This window comes from Anthonomus grandis, chromosome 11, assembly GCF_022605725.1.
Source record: "Anthonomus grandis grandis chromosome 11, icAntGran1.3, whole genome shotgun sequence".
Taxonomy (NCBI): Eukaryota; Metazoa; Arthropoda; class Insecta; order Coleoptera; family Curculionidae; genus Anthonomus; species Anthonomus grandis.
The window spans coordinates 12580857-12608363 of NC_065556.1; the positions used below are offsets into that span (position 1 = coordinate 12580857).

A 27507-nucleotide genomic window follows, 5' to 3' on the forward strand; every position below is an offset into this window, starting at 1 on the left:
TGGAGCTTTCATTTTTTCTTTACTCTTTCAAATTAAAATTTTTTATTTAAATATTACCGACTCCTTGGTAATTCAAAATTTTAACAATATTATTAAAATCATCTAAAAAATTTAATACCGTACACTTGTAGAAATCTTTCTTAAGATATAACATTCCTAGAAAAAAATATTTTGCAACCGATAGTAGACTATACTCATTTTAAAACCATTTTTATAAACCTTACCTTTTATAAACATTTTTATAAGTCCATGAGCAAATAGAGAAAAATTATCAAGAATTTACTTTTATGGGATAACTAATTAAAGTGGTCAAGGACAAACATTCAACAAAATGTTGAAATTACTGAACCTACAAATAAAACCTAAATCTTTAAGGTTCTAAGAATTATAAGTCTATTTGCTCAAAAAAAATGCTAGATTTCACGATAAAAAAATGCTTTTATTTGTAATAACTGCATTATTAAATCAGAATAATTACTGTTATGATCCGTAACTAAAAACAATGGTAATTCTTATACGGTAATGAACTTTTATATGTAGTTTGTGCAGATATAACTCGAGGATATTAACATTCTGAAACAACAGATAAGAGAGTTTTCGGATATATTGTATTGTATGTACTTAAATTTGAGCAGATATCCAAAAGACTTAGTATGACAGTTTTAATATAATTTTCAATTATTAAAATAAAAAGTCGTCATGTAGTATATTACACATTTTGCCAACTAATCATTCTCAAACTTGTGAACTAATAAAAAGGTAGCAAAAAAAAGTTTTTTACTTAATTATGAAACTTTAATGTACTAATCTTAACCAAAAATAATGAAGAAATTTTTTTCAATTTATGGTAGAACTTTAATACATTTTTTCAACGGCATTTGGTGATAATAAGGACCTAAAGGCATTTATGGAGTTTTGATATTATGGCTTAAAAATTAAATGCAATGGATAATCTTTATCCTAATTTACCTTAATTAGGTAAATTTAACGCTTTTTAACTCTCTTTTGATACGTTATTTAACTTATCACTTTTGCAAAATGATTGCTTTAATGAATTAATTTTCACTAATTACCTAACCTCAAATAACGGTTTTTGTTAGAAAATTATAAGAAAACTGTTCTAGAAGTTTTTAAGGTATCAACTATTAGCTGGAAGATTAACTCTCCGTTGTTATTTAAGTTCTAAATGGGGCTTAATAGGTTTAATATGATGACCTTTATCAAACGTAAAATAAATGCCTATTCTACAGGGACTCTCTTAACTATTCTAAAAATCGTGATCTTAGTTCGCTCCGAAAACCACTCTACTGCCTAATTATGCTTTTCAGATGGTTTCTACAGATGGTTGTTCACAAGAACGCAGTTAGGCTTGAGACTCTTGGTTTCCATCATTAAGGATCCGAGTTTATTGATATGGTGAAAGAAGTCTTTCGGATCATTATTATTAATATGGAAAACTCATAAAACTCCTATATTATTGACAACAAAAAAACTTGTAGGCATTGTATTTTTTTAAATTATGCATTATGACTACGTATTCGAAATAGTTCAAGAGTGAAGTTAAGTTCTTTACCTAAAAATACTCAGGGTTAGATTTTATCTTAGCTTATGGCAACAACTCGTTTAATTAATGTTGCCAAAAATTACTTCGTAGTCTTTGTCTGAGGTTATTTCTTTATTTTCTTGAAGTCGCTGTTCATATTTAGCTTCTAGTTGCGAACGGTAAAAGTTTGAAATTCGCTTACAGTTCGTAGTGTCAACCTTTAGCTCTATTTAATGACCATAACAGAGGTTGTCTACTATTAGATATGTAATGTTATCCGTTCTAAGATGTTGCAGTGCACTTTCTGTATTTTAGGTTTTTTATTTTTAAGTTTATATTCAAGATAATCAGCTTCAGTCTGTTGTAGAGTTAGGGCTTCTATAAAAGTTAATATATCTATAATAAAAGGATTTATTAATATGGTGAAGTTAAGTCCTTGTTGCTAGATCGTTTTTTCGACGTCATCATTCTTTGATATGTAGAATCTAACTTGGTATTACGGATATATGAGATTGAGTTTCATCTTGTAGGGTTTAGTGTAGTGACTGTGGCATTTAGGTCTCCACTCAATTTCTAGCAAATACTATTAATGTTGCAAAAAAATGGTTCTCAATCGTCCTTTTTATTTTCACGAAATTGCTGTTGATATTTGGCACTAGAAAATTAAAGAAAAGCAATACTACCAATACAATAAATATTGATTAAATAGTTTTAATTTTTCTGACTTACATACTTAAAAAAAATTGCAATTGTAACAAAACAAAAAACATAAGACAAGATTTATAAGATTTATTTTGCTAAAATATTTATAATCTAACAGAGTTCTTCTGTAGATGGTAAACTTCTTTTATAGAACCTAAGGGTATTTTATCTAAAAGTTGCCATACCATCTGGTACGCATCAAGAATCAAACTTATTGAAACCTGTTTTATTATGCTCTTTATATTTAAAAGAATTGTAAAGCTAATTTATAATTAAAAAGTAAGTTTAAATATTATAACAATATAGGAAACACCGTAAAGCCAGCCGATTCTCCGTCATTCCAAAATTACAGTGTGAGTGGCATGCCGCACGACGTCTCGAAGGTTAGCGAGAATCTTCCGTAACACCATCTGCCGAGTATATGAGGAGCGGCATCGTCGATGGAAGTTAGTTGTCAGTTGAGTGTTTCCAAGTTCGGAAAATTGGCACGATTTAAACAGTTATAGTATATATAAAGTAAATAATATATCTCTAGCAATAGTGAGTGATCGTATTTTTGTAGTGAAGTGTGTAAATAAATTACTTGACTGTTTTTATTTGTTTAAATTACATCTAACGAACTGTAATATACTAATATTATTAAAAATATACGACAAAATTTTATATGTTTATATCATTGTAAATATTTTTGTAATATAGAAATATTATTCAGTTTAAGCAAATATCTATACAATATTTGTATACACGTATATGCTTTTTAATCTTAGACTTAATAGCAATAGTATATAGTTCTGAGATCATCAGAAGCCCGAAGGAATGCATGATTGAAGAGGGACAAGGAAAAAATTAAAACCGAAGAATACTGATTGGCCTTCAGCTTCACAATCTGCCTTCAGTCAGATATATCAGAAAAGAGCGAAGATAATTGGAATTCCGTCAATGTTATAGGCATACCTATAATTTGTAAAAGAATATTATAGTTGTACACTTCCAAAACAGGAATAAAATGCATAATTGTAATATAAATAAATAGAGTAAATAGTTAATGGGGAAGATGTTTTCTTAAAGAAATTTAAAGATACTTGGAAAAACTACTGACTTTATACTTAAATTTTCTTAAATTCCATGCACCCCGGAAAAATTATCAAAAACATGTTGAGCCTAATTATTCCAACATTTCTACACAAAAAAAAAAGAAAATTATTCTTCATCAATTCAATCTTCGCACCATTTTTGGCGTTCTTTGTTAAATCTCAGCAGCAAGTGCAACACATAAAAAGCCCAATTCATACAGTCATCCTCCGCGTGATTTATTCGGACGATTTCTCGCAAAAAAAGCCAGTTGAAAAAATAAAACATATGGCGCTGCCTCGCGAGAACCGCAAAAGCAAATAAACCGAAGGCGCTGGTGCTTATTTCTTTTTAGTCGGTACTTATCATTTCGTACATTATACAAAAAGGCGACGTACGACCTTAATCCTTTTTAGCGAATATTAAATATTTACGGGACGGACCACTTTTATTCTGTTGACAGAACAGTAAAAATAAGAATATAAAGCTTTGATGTATAATACGTGTTACATCCCTAGAGTAGTAGAATTACTGTACATGATCTTATTCTTCAAAATACATCTGCAATAGCAGTGTTTAAAATACACCTAAGCAACCAGTGGATACAAAGCTGATCTTGGCACTGTCTGGAATATTATGAGTTTTTATGCAGTAAGATTTACGAATAACCCCATTAAAACTGGCTTAGCATTTTTACAGTTTCTATTCAACGAAGTATAATAAAAATGTCACTAAATCTAAGTTATTAAGAACTATGGGAAACAAAACTGCCTAAGGAAGATGATTAAAGCAAACCTAGCTCTATACTGAATGAGTTATAAATAGTAATATACGATTTAATTCCGGCTTATAAAGTTGCATTATTAAATCGTTAGTTCCATATACATTCATTTTAATATTTATTAAGTTAGTAAGGATATATTATCTGTATATCTAATAAACTATATTGCAAAGACGATATACGTATATGTTGATAATGCTGTCTCTTTAAAAGTCTTGCAATTAACTTTTAAGGAATTATCTTCTTATCATTTTTGTTTTAAAAATTTCTTTAATGATTGTTTATAAAAAAAAGTCACTCTGTAATAAAGTAAAATAAAAGCCAAAACTTCCATTTACAAACGAAATCGCTCGAATCAATATATAAATAATTCGCATAACTTAAATGGATATAATTCACATTCCATTTATAACGTGGTTGTAACAATGCGTTCGAGTGGAAACCCTTAAAGGTGAGTTTGCAGTTCATAAAATGTTAATTTTTATAATGGTATAAGCCAGATATTTTTTCTTTCTCAGGTTTACCTGGTTCAAGCCTTAAAGATCACATTATTTTAATTGAAAACTTTGTTGATGGAAAAAATTATTCATGAATTGAAAAACATAAGCGATGAGCATCATAGCTTCTCCAGCAAACACCAAGTCCAAATAAATTCTTGTCAAATCCACTTAATGACAAGAAAATCATAGACATTCTCTATAATCTTAGAACGGACATTCAATAATATGTCAAAAAACTGATTTATTAACAGTCTTAAACAAAGGCCAATGCGAACCACTTTCTGCAACTGAATTAAGGCTAGTTTAGTAAAATGATATCGTTGGACATATCGGCTTAAATCTAAGTTAAAACACAATGAAAGCAGATGTGGTGCGAGGTTACCCCCAAAAGCTGGTTTGTTGCCATTATACCAGGTAGTCCGTAGTCGATAAAAAATAGTAAAATCTACGTTTATGACTACGCAGACCATCTGGTTATAGCAATCAGAGACAATCACACAAAACTGTTAAAAGACTAAAATTTTTAATCGAAATACCTTGGAGTCATATTCGACTAATAAGTTATGAGGGGATCACATATCAATAAAGCTATTCTAAAGGCAAAATTTATCTATATAATAAAAACCAAGAGCTAAGTCTAAAAATTAACTTGGAACCATACCGAATAGTAGTAAGGCCTATGTTGACATACCAAATTCAAAAATGCAAATGTAAAGGAAGATTATATAAACTACATCAATCAGAATTTCAAAGGCTAGCAAGTCTTTGCATGATTAAAGACGTGGGAATTCTGACAGCAATAGAGGTGCTCCTAGATTTAGCGCCAATTCATCTTTATACAAACAGAATAAGCAACTAGCCAATATAGGCTCGAATAACTTCATTTTATAGAAAGACAAGAAAATGCTGAGCCCTGAAAACAAAAAGAAGATTCAGGAGAAATCTGTAGCTTAAGTAGCAGGTCGTAAAGGCCACTAAGAAAACGAAGAAGTGGCTAGATAAACCAAAGCTAGAGAGCTGGGAATTTTTTTTAAAAACTAGATTAAAAGACAACTGACAAATCTGTAACAATCAATCTGATGTGACATTACCTGATTCTTTATAAATGACAAAACTGAAACTCTTTAATACAGAGAGAGAGAGGCGCAAATACATTTTTATGGCACATTGACCTTTTTTAGATGATCATTGGTTACTATAAAACATACAATTTATAAAATATTTATGTAATGTGAAGGACAGCAAACACCATTAATATTGCATCAATTAAAATGAGTACAAAAATGCTAGAAGTTTTAAACCATCGACACTCAAGAATATTTTTAAATTATCTGCAAACAGCGAGTTACACGAAATCTAAATTGGTGTGGTACTTTAGTACTTAGTGCATTTTGATTACATGTTTCTTATTAGGAAAAAGAAAATATGAAATTTTACTTGACAATCATTTACGTTTTTTTTACGGATACAATAACTTGTCAATTTTTATGATTTTGATATCAAAAATCTACTAGACACAGAACTGCTTAAAATATTACAAATTATTAAGCTAACCACGACAGAAAAAAAAATTGCTAGTGTTATCATATTTTTTGTCTTTCTTAGATATCCTCCTCAGTAATTTACTAGTCTTTAAAAAAAATTACCTACAATACTAAAAACAAACCAGGAATTCGTTTTTGTTTTTATCTAATCAATATAAATAGTAAAAAAAATATATATGTGATAAATTGTTTTAACATTTAATAAACCAGTTAATATTGCAAACCCTGTAATGCTGTAATATTTAAATTGATGTAATAAACTTTTTTTTTACTAAATAAAAAAATTTAACAAATGCATTTCGAAGTACACTATAAAGCGAGATTAAACTAATTAACACATTTCACATGCATATATCCATTACGTTAAACCAATCTTGGCCAAAAACAAGGGTCGTTAAGAATTCGATTCTCATTAGTCATTGCTGCCATGCCAAATTTATATCTTGATGATGTTATATACCCAATGCTGATTGTTGATTCATCTGCCGCGATATGCACTAAGCAATTGCATATGGATATTTTTGTTCGATTGACGTGTATAAATTACGTTCATCAGGTGCTGAGAGAACCGTTACAGTACCAAATGTCTACATTAATATACTTTGTATGGTACCGACTGAAATTGATATAATGGAAACCCATTAGTAGCACTAGATGGAATAACTAATTTGTTTTTTGGCCAGATGTAAGTCATATTATTAAGTTTTATTTAAAATTCTGTTTGGGGCTATACCAAGTAGGTTCTTTATCTAATATCTATTTGTACCGGGAATTGCTTTGACAATATCTGTAGTAAAAAAGTGTGGCTCTTGCTATTTCCATCTCTGAAACAACTGTCTGTTCAATCATTAAACCTAGGTTCTAATGGTAAACCGTTCTTCCTCTAAAAAAACTTTATTTTATATTAAATTCATATACCTAATTCAAATATTCAATTGCCTATAAATAATAGTTTATCTAATGTTGAAAAAATTTGAATATAAAAAATTCATCATCTATTCGAGGTGGTCATAAATGGTTATGGCAAGTGGTTCATTTAAAGCAGCGCTAAGCTAGGTGTTATTAGCTAGGTTCTATTTGTTCTATTGTTATTAGCTAGGTGCGCCCTAAAAATACATTGTTAAGACAGCTTCACTGAACCCCGCACAGCACCACTTTCAGTGGATGGCTTGTTTTAAGTTAGGAGCTCATACTGCGGCACCTTTAAACAATCTTCTTGGGCTACCAGAATTCCCAGTCTGGAATGAAAGAATGGTCATGGCGGCTCATAAGAGGATGAGGTATAGCGAGATCATGGCGCAATGTTTACTTGTTAGCTAAACGGTTTCCAGGCCTCGTACACAAGATAGGTCATGGATGGAAAGCACCAACTCAGCCGGAACCGGAGGCTCGAAATGAACATTTCCGTTGAGGAAAAGTTCATTTCCCCGTAAGGGGAATCCTTTCCGCTAGGGAAACAAATCACAATTTTTTCAAGCGGAGCTGTTGCTTTGTTGAAGTAGCAAATAAACAAAAAGCATTGGAAGGTAATGTGCGGATTCATATCTACTCTGATAGTCAAGAATCATCCCGACAGCCGCTATGGAAGTACTACTTGGACTGATTCTCTGCACGTCATAAATCGGCAAACAAGGTCCGAATGAAATAAACTGTACTGGTTGAAAAAATGTGCAATTACAGCACACTTGGTATGCCATCAGATCTAATGCCCAGAAAAACTCTAAACATAAGTGCATACTCGGTCAACATACCAGACCGAGCGGACTGGGATCAGAAACGGATGGTACCAAAGAAAGCGGACATATATTCAGACGGCTCCAAAACCAATTTTTGAGTAGGAGCTGGAATATTTTGCACTAATCCAAGGACAGAAACATCTATCTGCCTTTGGAAACACTCATCAATTTTCAGGCGGAAGTGCATACCATTGAAATCTGAGCAAGAATGCTTTACCAAATGCAAGTTAAACAGAACCATCAAAATTTATAGTGACAGTCAGACGACTTTAAAAGCGCTGCAATCCCCTACCTGCACATCTAGAACAATACTGAGCTACAAAAATGAGCTCATACTGCTTGAGGAAGGGAACAAAATTACCCTAACATGTATTTCGGGATATGCTAGATTTACAGAAAATAAGGCTGACAAGCTAGCCAAAAAAGTAGCAAAATCCAACCTGATAGGTCTAGAACCAGCATTGCCTACAATACACACAATCTCAAACCTGGTGCACAACAAAGCAAATCATTACTGGGAGGGATTACCAAGACACAACCATGCGAAGGCTTTCATAACCGGACGTAACAAGAAAGTTAACACATACCATAAGGGAACTTAACAGGAGGCACCTAAAAGCCTTAATAGGAATGTATACCGGCCACTGCAGACTGCACCGCTACATTTAAAGGATTGGTTTTTGGAAATCGTCAAATGCAGACTATGCATGCAGGAAGACGAAGCTGCAGCGCACATCCTATGCAGATGTTCGGTACTAGAGAGAATCAGGCAGGCCATCTTCGGCAATGCCTTACCTAAAATGGGAAACATTAAGAATACTTTTCCCAGTCAAATTATTGAACTCTTAAAGAGCGACACGAGCTGCCCCACTCACAACAAACCTAATTTAACCTAACCTGATATGCTAACCCAGAAGTGCAGAGACGCATTGGAAAGATTCGCAGCACACAAGGAAGTGAGATTAAGGTTGATTCCAGGATACCAGGAAATCGACCGGTCAATATACCAGGAATCATGACGGCTCTAAAGTAAGGTGACTGCTAACAAAGAGAGGACAGGGGATCAAAGACTTAGTGGAAATCCTAACTGGGCATAACAGGCATCTACACTTTCTACATCTTCTTGGTATAACAGAAAGTTCGCTTTGTCCGAATTGCGTATACCACATGTTAAGAATTTGCCATGGATGGAGTTTCTTCAAAAGGAAAAAATTTAGAGCAACGGCACTCCAACGAAAAAATCTTAAAGATTTGACTTTAAGATTTTTTGATTTGTCGGGACAACATGCAATGCAAGCCTTTATTTAGAGGATGGGCCGACAGTAAATACCACGCTTTGGGAGTGGAGAAGTAAGGGTAGGTTATTCTGGGGTTGGCAGAAAGGGACTTTTAGGCCTACTTGCCGAGCTCTAGCTTCCTGACCCGTACTACTACTACTAGACTACTAACCAATACAAGGTACATATTGAACATAGCATAGGACAGTGCAACACAACCGATACATAGCAGAAAAACACGACTTCTAAGCTCTGTCTCTGCGACCAGCGTATATTACAAGCATATTAAACATAAAATCTTTCTTGAGCGTAATAGCTATTTGTCTTTTTTGGCTATATATTCAATATGCAACTATTGTGTCATATAAAAATTATAATTAAAATTGACGTTATTTTTGTAGAATTAATTTTTGTCTACAGAATAAAGACATTAGTAAAATCACATTTGAAATCACAATGAGAATCACATTTGCAAACGAGAAATATGATCTTGGTTTATTTTAAAAAAACAAAAAGAGTGTTTTAATGCCAGTACGCAATTGAAAACAAAAATAAATGGAGAATTTAAGCTTGTAAGTGACCCTAAAATTAAATAAATATTTCGTATCAGTTTTAAGAAATCCATGCCGTAATTAAATTAATTGTATCATAAAATACATTAAACTGTTCTCACTCCACAACTTACAGATGCTAGGTGGAGTACTCTGTTACTATTTTGCACAGGAATATCCTCTACTAGGTCCAATATGTGATTTTTTATTTTATTAGGTCTGTTACAATATCCTCCAATACCCTAGGACCTTGACTTTGCTGGGTTGTGGTCTAATTCGAATCGAACCTGATATACTCATATACCTCACTGCAAGACTGGGGGGTGGATGCCCCCATCGTAAAGTAGACAGGATCAATGCTCAAGCACCGCTCCATCACAGCAGAAATAAATGGAGCGACAGCAACAGTAACCACAGTAAAAGGATGTCCCCAAGGAGGGGTTCTGTCACCTCTACTGTGGACCTTAGTAGTAAACAAAATTCTTAACATATTAAGTAGATCCGGATTCACAGTTCTAGGCTACGCAGATCACCTGGTAGTAATAGTTAGGGGCAAGCACGAGGGCGTTATATCGAATCGAATGCAAAGTGCCCTAAATACTATACAAAACTGGGGCGAAACTGAAGGATTATCTTTAAATCCTAGAAAAACAATTTTAGTGCCGTTTACCAGAAGAAGGAAGCTAGAACTCAGAGCACCTATATTAAACGGAACTCAGCTAACATTTTCTAACGAGGTGAAATACCTGAGGGTTACCTTGGACCACAAACTAACTTGGAACAATCATCTAGACAAGACCATTTCCAAAACCATAGTGGCAATCTGGACATGCCGCAAACTCGTTGGCAAGACATGGGGGCTAAAACCGAAAATGGTATACTGGATCTACCAAACAGACATTAAGCCTATCATCACATACGCTTCGCTGGTATGGTGGCCGAAGACAAACAAACAACCGCACGGACCAAATTAAACAAAGTCCAAAGGCTGATATGTCTAGGAATAACCGGGGCAATATCTACTTGTCCTACCACAGCCTTAGAGACACTGCTAAACATGCCTCCACTTCACATAAGCGTGAAAAAAGAGGCAATTAACAGTGCTCACAGGCTTTTCCAAGCCGGCAAATTCAAGCCTGGGGATTTAAGTGGTCACCTGCGCATCCTCGAAGAAATTAAACTGGAAAATGCCAGCAAACCAAGTGACCACATAACGGCCATGCTGGATATAGAAATTCCATTCGAAGTGATCATAGATGATCGCCAATCATGGGAGAAAAAAGAAGTACCAAAAGCCGACAATGCATCGCTATGGTACACAGACGGTTCCAAGCTAACAGAAGGAGCAGGACTGGGCGTGTCAGGCCCTAACATTAAGATCTCAAAGTCACTGGGCAAATACCCTAACATCTTTCAAGCTGAAGTGCTTGCCATAGACATATGTGCAGAAGAGTGCATTAACCAAAGCCTCCAAAGAAAACACATATTTATACTATTAGACAGCCAAGCTGCTCTAAAGGCCCTGAAAGCTTTTAAATGTAATTCAAAGCTAGTCTGGGAGTGCAAACAAACCCTAAAGCGCCTTACAACAAAGAATCAAGTAACACTAATGTGGCTACCTGACCACCGGGGTATAGAAGAGCACCAGGACTAAGACAGGCAAAAAAGTTTATAACCACTTCTAGAAAAAGAGCTGAACAGCTCCTAGACATGAACAGATCAGACATCAGAACAGCAGTCGGACTCCTAACCGGTCATTGCCCAGTGAAATATCACCTAAAGGCAATAGGTATAACAGAGGACGACCAATGTGGATTCTGCAGCAATGCCACAGAAACAGCAGAACACCTGCTCTGTGAATGCCCGACCCAACTCTGCAAGAGACTCAAGTACCTGAAAGGGGTACAACCAACACCTCAAGAAGTGGGACAACTACCTTCCAAAAATATAGATTTGTACGGCAGAAGTCTAAGACTTTTTGAGACAAACTAAGACAAGTAGAGTTATGCACAAAATATCTCACAGGTAGCAGTGCTGAGCGGCGGATCAGCCGAAACGACTCCCTTCTCAATCTACAATCTACCTCACTTCCATAGCAAAGGTCTGTAACGAAATGCATTTAGCACTTCGTTCCGGCCCTCGACTTTCTGATATGTAATTTACCACCAGGATGGTATTGAAGTTGTGGAACGTTAGGAAAGTGGAAGAGGAAGCTCTCCAACTGAACTATTCCAGAAATTTCTGTAACTGGCATACTTTCCATCATTGTGTGTGCAAGTCTAAGGATTAATTCCTATAATTTTGAATAATATTTCTTTGTGAAACGTCTGTGTTATTTTAGTCCTTTGAGTTACATAACGCCTTATTATCAGAATGCCTAAAAACAAGTACTTTACAGTAATAACTAGTCAATTATATCATTGAAAATATTTACAGTGAAGAGTCAGCGTTTCTCAGGAATATTACTCCTGCCTCCTTAAAAGGCAAACATAATGAAGTATAGTGGATATTTCTGGAGTAGGTTTTGACATTTAGTTTAGTTTCGCAATTTGTAGGGATTTGTACGGTGTAAAATTGGTGCAGTGTTATATCTAATAACTACTTGAGTACCTTTGTTAGGTAGGGTCAAGAATTATCCATCAATAACTTGGTCACTAATGGATTGAACTCTTAGAAGCTCAGTATGGTATACAACTTACGAGTGGACGTTTTTACAGCTATTCAGTAGGGCAACTGTCCTGTTCTCGAGGCAGTAAATACTTTTTAGATTTTTGAACATAATTATTGATCTGCAAATTGAATATCGCTTTCTTCTTTTACGAAGTAGAGATATTTTAAAATAATAATGGAAATGGTATGAATAATAAATAGGTCCTATATAATGAAAGATGAACTATTTAATTTTTAATATTGGGACATGTATAGCAAAAAAATATTTAATGATTCGAAAAACTTACTTTTGTTCCAAGAAATTGATAGTATATTCTTTGATAAAGTATAGGCGTCATATATGGTTTTAAAATATTTGATTTCAGCAACGTAACAGAAATTATAGTAATGTACCACATGAAGCTTTGTAAAAGTAATTGCATTTTCGAGATTATGTAAAAAATTAATTAAGTATTAGCAATCTACGTTAATTTAAAAAGTTAAAAGAAATATAAAGATATGTGCTATTTAATACACTTTGCTTATACATATATTGTAACATGTTAATACCCTTTTCTTATTTATCTTGATATTTACAAAATTAAATATTTTTAAATCTTAACTGTTGATAAATCTTTTGGACAACGAAATTTGCATATTTATTAACTATTGCATTGTTATATTTTGCATTGCCTGCATGAATTGTGGCTTCTTTTAGTTCCACAATTGACAATCAGTAGGTTCAAGGTTTAATAATTTATGTTGTATGATATTTATAAAATATTCCGTTTTTAATATCAAATTATTAGTAAGACTTTTATGATGAAGTTTATGATGTTTGAAGAATTTTCTTGTTTATTTTGAGTTTTTAATTTAATAATATGTGTTTGTACATTATAGAGTTGTTACCTTAGAGTCGTGTCAAGGTAATAAAGAAAAGTAATTTTAGTATAGATTATTTCAGAAGGTCCTAGTGAAGTAAGTGCATTAGTAAGTTTATTGAAAGCAGTGCTGTGCTGGGTGTTAGGTTGCAGTAATTATTGTCCTTTTTTAGGTATAAATTCAACTATATTGTTATACAAAGAATATAATTAAAATCTATATAATTGTTAGAATAAATTTTGTCTACAGAATAAAAACTATTAAGATTCAGAATCAGATTTGTAAATCAAGAATGTTATTTTGCATTTGATTAAAAAAAAAGACGAAGAAAGTGTTTAAATGAAAGTACGCATTTAAACAAAACAAAATCGAATGGAGAATTTAATTTTTTTGTGTGAGCTTTCAATTAAATAATATTTTTGTATAGCTAGCATCTATTACAAGAAATCCACGGGAAATTAAAGAATAAAATTCAAGGGCTACAATATACGCCAACCTATTAATACTGAAATGAAATTAGTAGTTTGCTTTAAAAGATTTTTTTTTAAAGAATTATATCATAAAATACTTTAAACTGTATTCATTCTAAAACTGACAGAGGCCAAATAGAGTACTTTGCTACTATGTTGCGTAGGGAATTCTTCTACTATTAGATATTTTAATTAATTGAGTTTGTTACAATATCCTCTAATATTCTAGACTTTGCTATACTGTGGTCCAATTTAAGTAGATCCAATCTAATATATACCTTACTTCCATAGTATAGGCTTATCACGAAATACACTTAGTTTTATAGAAGTTAGAGACACTTTAGGTCATCATAATAATAAGAAAAGCAAAGTTCGTTTTGATTTTACCTTAGAGTTAATCAAGTTCATTAGGAATATTATAGTTTACTTGCTTTGCTTACTTCCTAGAAAGCCCATAGTCCCTAAGCCCTTCCCAGATATTTTGAAATATCCTAATGCAATGCTCATCTTTAATAAGGTTGATAAAAAAGATATCTATAACTATATCCATATACCTCTTCTCCCTATATTTGCAGAGATCTTGGAAAGGTTTATTGCTGCGAGGTTTTCGAGACTAATAATTTCTTCTTTTTAGTACAGGTACAGTTGGCTTTTACAAAAATGAAGGCATTTCTGGGAGAATTTTAAATTTGCTTGCATGCATAGATTAAAAAAGCACTTAAAAAACACTTTGATACTACTAGCTTTTAGCTTTTGTTTTCTGAGAAAACTAACGAGATGTACCTTTGATATACCTAGTGTAACTTTTTAGAGTTATCTCACTGGCACAGGATGCTTTTGGGTAGTGCAATCCTCTCGAAGTGTTCTGTTCGAATCCTCTCAATCGCTGAGTTGGGATGTGATTTTTTTTACTTTGGAAGATTATGCATCTCATTTAGTTTTCAGGTAGTCACATTTTGTCCTACTTAATTTAGTCTTGTCTTATGACATTTTAGCATGGACATTTTAGTATGCCCGTATTGGTGCAAAGACTATCTTTGGCCATCAAAGAATAAGTGTTCATGTGGTGGCTAGTCTATCCTATAGAGAAGATTCCTCATAATGCTTTAAGGACTTAAAAGCTATGATTATACGTTTTCTATTTATTTGCAAAAATCATTTCTATATAAAAATCATTACCTTTATCTATATCATTATCATTTATCTTATTTAACATGAAGACTGAATTTTTAAATATGTTTAGTAATTGAAATTTTATTGTCGATCTTAACTATTTTTTTTAATTTGTAGCCTAGTCTGGTGCGTGCATTATAAGATGTTGATTTTTTTATACTAATATAATTTTTTAGCATATGCAACATTTAGTTCCTGACTGATAATTATTTTATATATTGACATTAAACATTGATTGATTAATTGAAATGAAATTGAAAATTATAAAACGTTTCAGGAAATCACAGGATCAATGGCAAACAAATGGATCAGAAAGAAAGGCAATGGTTCGGAGCCACACTCTCAACCTCAAGAAGTCCAGTTGGTGGTCCAATAGCTGTAAGTCCAATAATCTTTAAATGTAACATCAAGTCTCTTAATGCAAATACTCAAGATAAGTTGTTCAAGAGGATTTATCTTGACATGATTGCAATCATTTAATCAATTAGTTAATGATTTACTTCTAAGATCCTATCGTTGTCAATACCCCAAGCATTTTCAATAAACAACATCAATGATAGTGATTATCTAATTTATTTCTAACGGTCGTCGGCTTGTTAGATCGCCTGATCATCAACTCAACCGAGGATTTTCTAATTTTCGTCAATAAAATTGTCGAATGTGACCTTGCTTGACTCGCCAACCGGTGGTATACGATTTTAACGTTCGTAATAAAATAGGCAGTGACATATTTTCTACAGTGCATCTTAATAAACGCCATTAAATCCGAGGCTTTACGCAATAATACTTATGTAAATGCATCGATATAATTACATTAACTTGCACTAGCAACAAAAATAATTAATCTCACTGTAACGGAAGTCGATGTTACCAGATTATTAATCGGTTTAAAGGAAACAGCGTTTAGTAAAAATTTAAGTTAATAAATAGACACTTTTTAACATTATAACAGATGAAATTTATAAATTATCATGGTGGATATTTTATTATATGAAGCCTCGTAAAGAAGCCTTAAGTGAAGTCAACCAATCAATTAAATGATATCTAAGAGAAGAAACATTAAGTGCCATTAAATAAATTTACAAAGATTCATTGGACAATTTCAAATGTGGATAAATATTCAGTACCTTCTGGCTTTTCACTTAATTGCATATGAATTTCTCGACAACTTGGTTGATAATAGTGGATGAAAAAAGAAGCAATAATTTGTGGAGCTGAGAGATTCAGTATGCAGATTTATAATTTAATATGATATCTGCTGCAAAGATAAAAATATATTTCTGCAATTCTGTTTTCTTTTTATATTAAACCTGCACATTTTTTCCAGTTCCACACTTTTTAAAAAGATTAGTTAAGTTGTTCATGATCATACTTTACTTGTTTGATTTAGCATAATAGCAACCATTTTATCGCCTAATTAAAAATGTATTTCAAACATTTTATCGTTTTCATTTCCCCAAGCAATAAACAATGTTATAATAATAATAATAGTTTATTTTATTAAGCATTGCGCAATTATTAAAATAAGCATTAAATTTAGAAAATGCTAACTAATATGCTCAATGATAAACTGAATTTAAATGATTAAGGGTACCTTTCAATGTTTAGGTTCAATTATTCTTAAATACACTAATATACCAGCTTAGGTTTTATCTATCGACCACTAAGCTCATATTTTTTTGAAATCCTAAAAAACTTTTTTTATTGAAATTAAATTTTATTTTAATTAATAATAGTGATTATTAAGAATAATAAGTAAAAATAAGCCAGAATCAATTGGATAGATAGCAAGTGATATTGCAGTATTACTACAAGAATTTTTTTAAAGCAAAAATGCTTTGCAAAATTCTTATTTACTTTTAAAGATCATTAGAAATAAGTAAATATATCAAGTATTATTTTATCTAATGTTTTTAGATAGAAGTAATGTTAAAACTGATCCTTTCTTCATGTTTTCGTTATTTCCCTATTTTCTCCATTATACTAGAAAACACGTCATATACAGGGTGAGTTTTTTAAAGTGTTACAATGCGATATGTCAAAAACGGCTGCAAATTTTTTTTTGACATTTTGGTGACATTTCAAGTATACCGGGGGGCACTTTTTGTGATATTTTTGACATTTGTCCCTTCACCCCCCTAAGAGAGGGGGGAAGGTCACTTCCTTGTTTTAAATGGAATGACGTGTTTTTTATTCTTAAATACGAATCTACATAAAATATGAAGTCTGTTTACAAAAAATTTTTAAAATTGCTCTGCTGGTTACGGAATTATGATCAAAAATGTTTTGATTAAATTTAAAAATAATTCGAATATTCTACTACAATAAAAACAAATTATTTCCTACTTTTTAACTATTTATCGTCTATGTATTATGCCTAAGGAGCTGTTCGAAGTGACCGCCTTAGACTTCCAAACACTTTCTTATCCTTTCTTGACATGACTTTCGTACCCGCTGTAACATTGCTGGTGTCACTAATGAACAAGCAAAACGAATCCTGTTCTTCATGTCCTCTGGAGTTGTAGGTGCACTAGCCATTACTTTGTCTTTTATAAATCCCCATAAAAAAAAGTCAAGGGGGGTCAAATCTGGCGAACGAGCAGGCCAGTTAACAGGACCACCTCGACCAATTCACCTGTTTTCAAAAATCTCATTTATATAAGTACGGGCCTGTATGGCATAATGGGGTGGAGCTCCGTCCTGCTGAAACCGTACGATTTAAATTTTGGTTTAGTAGACGAGGTAACTGATTTCTTAAAAAATCTGTGTAGACCTGTCCATTTAAATGACCTTGGAAAAAATACGGACCAATAACTCTATCCTCGAAAATACCACACCATACGTTCACAGACCAGGGATGTTGATTTGGTACAGTTCTCATCCAGTGAGGATTATTTGCTGCCCAATAATGCATGTTGTGCCTGTTTACCTTTTAGAAAAACAAACAACCAAAACTTGAATATGTTCTAATTTAAATAAGTTAAATCTTACCTGCCCGCAATTATTAAAAGAAGCCTCATCAGAAAAAATAACGTTTCTCAAAAAATGGTTATTTTCACGCATTTTTGTTGAAATCCAAGTGCAAAAATTAATGCGATTCTCAAAATCATGTCCGTAAAGCTCTTGATGAAGTGTAATGTGGTAAGGATGAAACTTGTACTGGTGCAGAATTGTTATAATTGATGATTGACTAATTCCAGCATCTAAAGCAAGCCGCCTGGTACTGATTTGAGAAACAATAGCTACTAATCCTAATACAGCAACTGCCTTATTTTCATCTGTTTGCGTTTTAATCCGATTTCGTCGTTTACTTTTTAGACTACCAGTCATACGACTTCTGGTCTCCAGTCTCTTAAAGACCATATGAGATTTTGGAATATCCGGAAACCTCTCGGCCCACACTACTGCAGCCTCCCTATAATTTTTTCTGCACTCCCCCAAAATTAACAACATATCTACTTCTACACTGAAATTCGCTTCCATTTTTTTCTTTTTAAACACAATTTACTTGTTAATAACACGTCAAAATTTTTATGTGACACTGCTTGTTATGTTGCCATGGAAATCCTACTGTTACTAGGATTTTCATTTTCATCCATACTAGTAAAATAAACAGTAGGATTTCCATGGCAACCGGCTGTTATTATGGTAAAATATTCGAATTATTTTTAAATTTAATCAAAACATTTTTGATTATAATTCCGTAACCAGCAGAGCAATTTTAAAAATTTTTTGTAAACAGACTTCATATTTTATGTAGATTCGTATTTAAGAATAAAAAACACGTCATTCCATTTAAAATAAGGAAGTGACCCTCCCCCCCTCTTAGGGGGGTGAAGGGACAAATGTCAAAAATATTACAAAAAGTGCCCCCCGGTATACTTGAAATGTCACCAAATTGTCAAAAAAAATTTGCAGCCGTTTTTGACATATCGCATTGTAACACTTTAAAAAACTCACCCTGTATATTAGTAGAGCTTTTCTAGTAATAATAATATAATATATAATGCTTACTATCATGATAATGCAAAAGTTTTGTTACTTTTATTGTATTTTAATAAAAACATTTCTTTCTTTATTCTATGAAGTAAGTCAGAATCTTTGCTTAATAATTAATTTTCTTCAAGTTCCTTTATGCTTAATAAGCTTCTTATGGCTCAGGACTATTTTGCAATAATTAAAGTATTTGTGTTCTAGCCAGCTCTTCTAAATCTAGAAGTTTAGTTGGGTAAGCGTTATAGAGTAGCAAAATTTATAGGGAATATCCTTCTTTACTATTTTTTTTTCTATTGCATCAGAAAATGTACATAACTATTTTAAGATACGAGGGCGGGTCAATAAGTCCGTGACTTTTTGGATAAAAGACAGGCTTTTATATAAAAAGTTATTTTATTTTTCAACATAGGCTCCACACTTAGTTCTACACACTTAGTCCAACGTTTCTCCAATTTTTTTATCCCTTCGGAAAAATTTGATTTGTCGAGGTTATCAAAATATGCATTTGTTTAAGAGATGATTTCGTCGTTGGAGTCAAATCTCTTTTCGCCGAGCCATTTCTCTAAGTTTAGGAATAGGAAATAGTCACTGGGGGCTAAATCTGGAGAATAGGGCGGATGAGGAAGTATTTCGTAACCTAATTCATGGATTTTTGCCATGGAAACTGCACATGTGTGGACCCTTGCATTGTCCTGGTGGAAAAGAACTTTTTTTTTGGCCAAATGTGGTCTTTTTTTTCAGTTCCTCATTGAATCTATCCAATAAGTTGGTATAATATTCTCCATTGATCGTTTTCCCCTTTTGAAGATAGTCAATGTGGATTATACCACGTGTATCCCAAAAAACGGTCGGCATGACTTTATTGGCTAACAAACCCACCTTTGCCTTCTTGGGCGCCGATTCACCCCGAGAAATCCACTGTTTTGACTGCTGTTTGGTCTCCGGCGTGTTGTGGTGGATCCACGTTTCGTCCACGGTGACGAACGACGCAAAAATTCGTCCATATTGCGGTTGAATAACGCCAAACACTCCTCGAAGATTGTCACACGGTTGCGTTTGTGGTCGATTGTGAGCAAACGCGGCACCCATCTTGCGGAAAGCTTTCTCATACCCAAATGATCATTCAAAATTGAAACTACTGAACTATGTGAGATCTCTATGGCTTCCACAATCTCTCTCACTTTTAATCTCCGATCGGCTAAAACCATATCGTGAATTTTTTCGATTGTTTTGGATGTAGAGACCTCGACTGAGCATCGAGAACGTTCGGCATCTTCCGTGCTTGTACGGCCACATCAAAATTTAGTAAACCACTTTTTTACCATGGAAATGGATGGTGCAGAGTCCCCATAATATCTACCAAGCTTAGTCTTGGTTTGAGTGATGGTATTTTTCCGTAAAAAATAATGCTTAATGAGCACACGAAAGTCACTTTTTTCCATTTTCTTCTTAAAACGAGTGGTAGTCTGCTATCAACAGCTGTCGAACACAAACTAAATGACGCAGCTTATTCAAATTTTGACAGGTGTCAACTGACAGTTCTCTGTTAACAGGAGCAGAGTTGCCATTTCCATTAAAGGGCGAGAGATTCAAAAAGTCACGGACTTATTGACCCGCCCTCGTATTTCTAAGAATATTTTATGTTTGCCTACGAGAGTTCCTGTGATCAATATGAATGACCAATCATATCTTTGTCTCATTGCATTTCATCAGATTTAGATATAACTTTTAAGAGAAAAATATACAATTCCAGGCATTATGATATTCTAGAGAACTTTTATATCACTTCTCTATCTAGGATTTTTGTTTATGCTTTATTTAGGCCACATTTTTTTCTTATTATATGTTTGCGCATTTTTTTGTGGAATGACATGGAATTTGGAGGGATGGGGCGGTGGGGCGGTTTGGCACGGGTTGGGGTGGCGAAGGGTTGACGTATACAATGGGGGATAGTTTTGAAATCCTGCAGGATCGGCAATCTAAGGCCAATTTCAGTGTTCTCTTCGAAAATCTTCGCTCCATAAAAACCGGTTTGGATGAATTTCTAAATTATGCCAGTGAATATGACTTTGATATTTTGGGAGTTACAGAGACTTGGCCTACACCAGATGATGATAGCTTGATTTATAACATACCTAATTATAATTTTATAAGGAAAGATCGGACTGGGCGGGGTGGCGGGGTTGGTATTTATGCAAAGAAAGTCATTAAGTTCTCTTTAGTAACATTTCCCCATATAACTGATGAGTTTGAGTATTTAAGTATAAGATTTATTGCAAATAAAAAAAAATATTTTATTAGCAAATATGTATAGGCCACCCTCTTCTAGCATGCCTACATTTCTTGAACTTGTTGAAGACATATTTACTATATCTGTTCCATGCTTTGATAGTATAGTTTTTATGGGGGACTTAAATATAGATTTACTGAGACCAACTGCAGCAACTCAAAACTTTAAGTATCTTTTGGAAGTATTCGGCAACTGATTAATAACCCTACTAGAATCAACAATCGGTCCCTTATTGACGTCATTGTAGCTAGCAGTAACATCGAGTGTATTAGCTCTCAATCTACCTGTATATCGGAGTCCATATCTGATCATAATCTAGTTCAAGCGATTTTAAACTTAGCAAAATCTAAATTATGTAAAAAAGTTGTTAGGTCCAGTAGTATTATAGTATTAATATGACTTTATTTTTGGAGGAGGCACAGCAGCTACAGTGTCATAATAGTTATTATATTTCTGACATTAATCAAAAAGTTTCATTACTTACCAATAATATTTCCTATTTAATAAATAAATACGTTCCGTTTAAAACAAGACTATATAAGAATAAACCATTTACGCCGTAGATAACGAATAATATTAAATACCTAATTAAATTAAAAGACAAAGCTCGCAAAAAATATACTCGACAAAAAAAAAACTCTCGTGAATTTGACATATTACAGGCAATTAAAGAATTATACTAAACACGCCATTAATCGCGAAAAAATTACTTTTTTCAGGCAAATGTCTATAGAAAAGAGATGTCTATAGAATAAGAATTTTGGAACGAAGCAAAAAAACTTAATTTTACTAAAAAAAAATTGAACCTATTCCTGAAAATCTCAATTTACCCGAGGACTTAAATATTTTTTTTCGAACACCGTGGGCCTTACTAGTTCAACATGATTAGAAAAACTTAACTTTTATAATTCAAATACATTTAGTCACTTTGAGACGGAATTTAATATAAGTCTTATAACTGAAAATAAAACTGTCGATATTATAAATAAAATAGGGTCAAATGCAATAGATGGTGATGGAATTTCCACCAGAGATCTTAAACTATGTTTTCCTTTTTGTCTTAAGTCATTAGTCAATATTTTAAATTCCTGCATCTAAGAAAACCAATTCCCTGATGATTGGAAAAAAGCGATACTCATTCCCTTACCAAAAATACATTGTCCAACAGATTATAAAGACATTAGACCAATAAGTATTCTGCCTGTCATTTCAAAAATCTTAGAACGTCACGTATATAACGAAATAGCTGACTATGTTTATAATTTAAAAATTATTCCTGATTGCCAGTCAGGATTTCGTAAATCTTTTAGTACTATAACAAGTCTTATCAGTATTGTTAATGATATCAGGTTTAAAGAGGATTCAAAGGAAATAACTTGCCTAACTCTTTTAGATCTAAGTAAAGCATTTGATACCATAGATCACCAAATGCTTTTGGCAAAACTGCACTATTATGGTTTTTCGGCAAATGCCATAAATTTTTTTAGCTCTTATCTTAAAGATCGGTTACATTGTGTCCGAACGGTAAATGATGGTGAATTTAAATTTTCAAGGTTTTTGTCATTTAAAAAAGGGGTGTCTCAGGGTTCCATATTAGGCCCCTTACTTTTCTCTTTATATGTTGCGGACATGAATCAGTGCATCGAAAATTCTAAGCTGCACCAATTTGCTGACGACTCCCAAATTTATAATTCTTTTAAATTATCAGACGTTCAGGTGGCACAGAATAAAATTAACGCCGACTTAAATCAGATTGCTTTGTTTGCTGAAAACCATAACCTCAAATTAAATGCTTCAAAGTCATGTGCAATGTTTTTTTTCACAAAATAAAAGTCATCTTCTAGATTGCATGGAAAATTTTAAAATTAATATTAATCGAACAGTTATACCAACCGTTGCGGAAAAACGTAATCTAGGGGTTATATTCGATTCAAATCTCAGCTCTGCCTCCCACATTAAAAACAAAATTAAAACTACTTAAGGTCGTTCAAAAAACTTATATCAATACAAAAATCAGTTACCATCAAACATCAAATATTTGCTTTGCAATTCGCTTGCACTGTCTTTGGTGGATTATGCAGACATTGTGTATGGCGACTCACTAACCGTATCTCTGTCAAGGACGGTGCAAAAACTGCAAAATAGTTGTATGCGTTTTTCCTTTAATATGTATATCGTATAGGGACCACATTACTCCTTATCTAAATTCACATTTTATATTAAATATAAGAAATAGAAGGAAGTGTCATATGTATAATTTAATTTACAAAATAATTAGCCATATTTAAGAGACCTATTTTTTCACCATGATTATATACACAATGTAAGAAATCCAAACTTGATTAGAATTCCATTTCATCGAACATCAGGTTTTGAAAAATCATTCCAGTATGTAGGCATTCATATGTGAAACAAGTTACCGGATTACATTAAAAATAGTTCACCAAAGAAATTTATTGCATATGTTAACGAAATTCTTCTTAATTCTCAACTAACATAGGCATTTTAACGAATTCACACCACCAAATATTTTTTATTAAAAATATAATTTAATAACTTTTATTTAATTGCAACGATATTATTTTTGAGTTCTTACTTTTTAAATCAGCACTGGCCTTGTTGATCTTGCAGGCATAAAAATAATATTTTAAATGGTTCATTTTGGAATATCTATTCATTTTTGCGTCGTGTTGCCCTGGTTTTCCAGCCTCGGCTCGTGTTTTTTGCCGCCCTTCCTCCTCTCTGTCTATTGCACAAATGGTACCTATATTAATGTAATTGATAGTAAATTATTACGCTATATTTTTTTTGTTTTTAGCTTTTATATGTTTTTAGGGTTTAATGACTTATTTTCTAAATAATTATAATTGGGAAAGTCTTTATTCTTCTTTTAGTTGTAATTAGGTTAGTATGTTTTAACGGTCTGAGCAGTACATGCGCGCTAGCTCGTGTATGTGTTATCGATTGTTTTTATAATCGCAGTTCAGTCCGCATTACTCTTAGCATTGTGTAAATTCTTGTAATAAAAAAATGTAATTTTCTATGTACAATGTTTAAGTGGTAATAAAAGTCTTTTGAATTTGAATTTACAATACTATATATTATTTTTACTTCTAAAAATAGCTCTTAATACTTTCTTACTATTTCTATTTATTTTGTGCACTGTCGAGGTCACCAACAGTGTGTCCTGGCATGACCACGTTGCCGAGGTCGCCAGGGCGGCTTCCAAAAAACTCGTAGTGCTTTTCAAAACGAAAAAACTGTATACACCAGATCAGCTGCTAACTCTTTATAAGGCTCAAATACGCCTTTCCCTCGAGTATTGCTCGCATGTCTGGAGCTCTGCACCCAAGCATAGTTTACCTGCTGGATTCTATACAAAAGAGAGCTATTCGTCTTAGCTTTCGTCTGGCAGGCCTGATTCCACCCAGGGCTGTTCCGGCAAGAAGGACGCGTCTAGCAGTTGCGGTTCATTAACATCGAGTCCACCTGCCTACCCCAAGGACGTCGCTGTATCGGGACTCATTCATCTGGAGAACATCTTCTTTGTGGAACGGGCTTCCACCTCACATATTTCCCGACGCATACAACCTATAGCGATTCAAGATAAATGCCCACAAATATCTTCGCGCAAGCACCACTCCAAGAGTGATATAGGACATTCCTCTTGTGCTTATAAAAAAAATAATATGCAATAAGAAACAATATGTAATATAAGAAAGTAAATATGTTATACGTATAACTGTATAACTAAATGCCTTATATAAATATTGTTGTAAGTACCTATTGTTGTCAATATCTATCTCAGTAGTTGCTTTAAATCCCTCTTGAAGCTGTCGACAGAGGAACACTTGTTAAGCTCAATGGGAAGAGTATTGTAATGTTTGGCTGCATTATAGCTGAATGACGTTTCATAGAGAGAAGTTTTATGCTTTGGTATTACAAACCTATTGCAATGGCGAGTATGTCGATTATGCACATCAAAGCCCCTAAAAAGCTTGTTAATAATATATACTGGTTGTTCACTTTTAATTATCTTAAAAACAAGAGTATTTAAATGTAGCTCAAATCTTTTTAAAAGTTTAAGTCATCTTGAGTCATTATATAATTCAGAAACATGGTCAAATTTACGTAGACTATATAAAAATCTTATGCAGCTGTTCTGTAATCTTTGCAGGCTAACTCTATCTTTTAATAAAAAAGCAGGTCAAGAGACAATATCACAGTAAGACAAAAATGATAAAATGAGACAATCACACAGCTTTAATTTAATTTGAGTAGATAAATAAAAATCTTCTATGAATATAAAGTGTTAATTTTATAAAACTTTTTTGGAGAATTAGAGATACATGTTTTTCAAATCTTAGATCTTTGTCAAAATAGACACACAAGTTTTTGCAGGTACGCGAAGGTTTAATTCTGGTAGTACTAATAACAAGATTAAGAGAATTTGATTAAGGTCCTTTGAGAATCTTCCAAATACTAGAAGTTGTGTCATTAGGGTTTAATGTCAAACAGTGTGACAATGACATCCCATATATCACTTTAAGATCATCGTTAATACGTGACTCAGCTATATATACATTTTTGAAGTCAAAACAATAATAAAGCTGGAGATCATCAGCATATTAATGATCATTCATTGGGAAAAATCCGAGGTTAAAATAGAAAACAAAAGAGGACCAAGAATAGTTCCCTAGTGTACGCCCTGCTCAACCAATATAGCCCTTGATGAAATGTCATTAAAACACACTTTGTATTATTTATCGAATAAATAGCTCCTAAGTAAGTTTAAGACACCTTATCCAAAACCAAAGTAGGTACTTAAGTTTTAGGCATAAGAATTCATGACTTATAGTATCAAACGCCCTACTGTAAGCAGCAGACACGTCTGCTTATTTTGATCACAAAATGTCATAATATGATCAGTAACCTTGACAAGAGCCGTAGTACTATGCAGAGATTTAACGCCTGATTGACTAGCAGGTAATATAGCATGCTCAGAAATATAATAGCTGATTTGCTTAGAAATCATATTTTTCAACAACTTAGAAATGGTTGATGAGGTTTAAAATCAGAATCTTCAATGGGATTATTTACTTTCGCAATCGACACAACGTTCGCAATTTTCCACTGTTCTGGAAATTTATGAGTAAAAAGACATTTATTAATGATAAAAGTTATTTGAGGTAAAGTGAGGCAGAAGCAGATCAATATATTTACAACTAAAACCATCAGCGCCAGCAGCAATACTTTAAAAATTTACGGTATATTTGTTGAACTTTTTCATTGCTAAACACTGAGAACTCAAAATTCCCATCCACATTGTCAAATAAGTTTTTTTTTTCAAATCTTCACAACTAGATCATTTAGGAGAGGCTGGAAGAAAGGTACACTGTCTACAAAATAGTTACTAAAACTATCAGGATCTCCTATTTTACTAGGATCACTAAATGGTTTCCAGTTAACATTAATATATTTCAAAGTTTTCCAAAAACCTCTAAGATCAAGCTTTTTTTATTACGAACTGATTGCCAAATTCCTCAGTGGCTTGTAATCATCCCAGTTGACATTGGTCTTATTTTGTCTGTATTTCGAAAACGCCTAACCTCTAAGATACACCTTGAGTTTTATATTAGATGTAATTCAGGGGGAAATGGGTTTAGTTATACTAGTTTCAAGAGGAGCGTGCATATCAAATATGTAGGTAACCCTGTTTGTGAAAAACTGAAGCATGCAATCAATATCCTCAATGGAATAGAATGTATCCCAATCAATACCGCAAATAGGTATCATTAACAAAGTTTTCATAATTAGAAGAAAGAAGAATAAAGAAATTAAATTGTATTTGAGTTTTAAATTCCAGTTATTAGTGTTCAAAAAATTTCACCAATTGTTCCACTCGTCGCTATTAACCAAAATCAAACGCTCTTCTAATGAGAATAGTTCCTCTCCGATTAATTGGTCCTATAACCGATTGACCCCAATTCACACCTCCATCGAGCCAATATCAACGAAGCGGCAATTTTCTCACGTCAAGCCAATATAATTCGGGATTTTTTTTTCGAAAATGACGTTCGTATCATCGACGGCCATCTTGGTTTGCACATGTTGATCCGTGACGACCCGCGAGCCTCTATCGCGAGTGTGCCGAGCCTAAAAATGCCGCCCGCCATAATAATTCTTCTTTTTTTCTTTTCTGGCTCGATGAGACGCTAACGGATCGCAGCAAGCCCCTCTTTATTCCTTTTGTTCATATTTTTTTAAATGTTCATTTAATCTGATATGGCGTGTTAATAGGTTGTAATAATAATGTAAAAATATCGCTATTGTTTATTAAGA

At 33.1% G+C, this 27507-nt stretch overlaps 1 protein-coding gene across 3 annotated transcripts in view; it reads left to right on the forward strand.

Moving 5' to 3' along the window:
- LOC126741883 (integrin alpha-PS2) overlaps positions 1 to 27507 on the forward strand; it is a 264327-nt gene that overhangs the window by 71425 nt on the left and 165395 nt on the right. For all 3 annotated transcript variants that reach the window (XM_050448343.1, XM_050448342.1, XM_050448344.1), the window contains exon 3: positions 15157 to 15257. In XM_050448343.1, coding sequence (XP_050304300.1) covers positions 15157 to 15257 — 101 coding nt within the window. The remainder of the gene's footprint in view (positions 1 to 15156; positions 15258 to 27507) is intronic.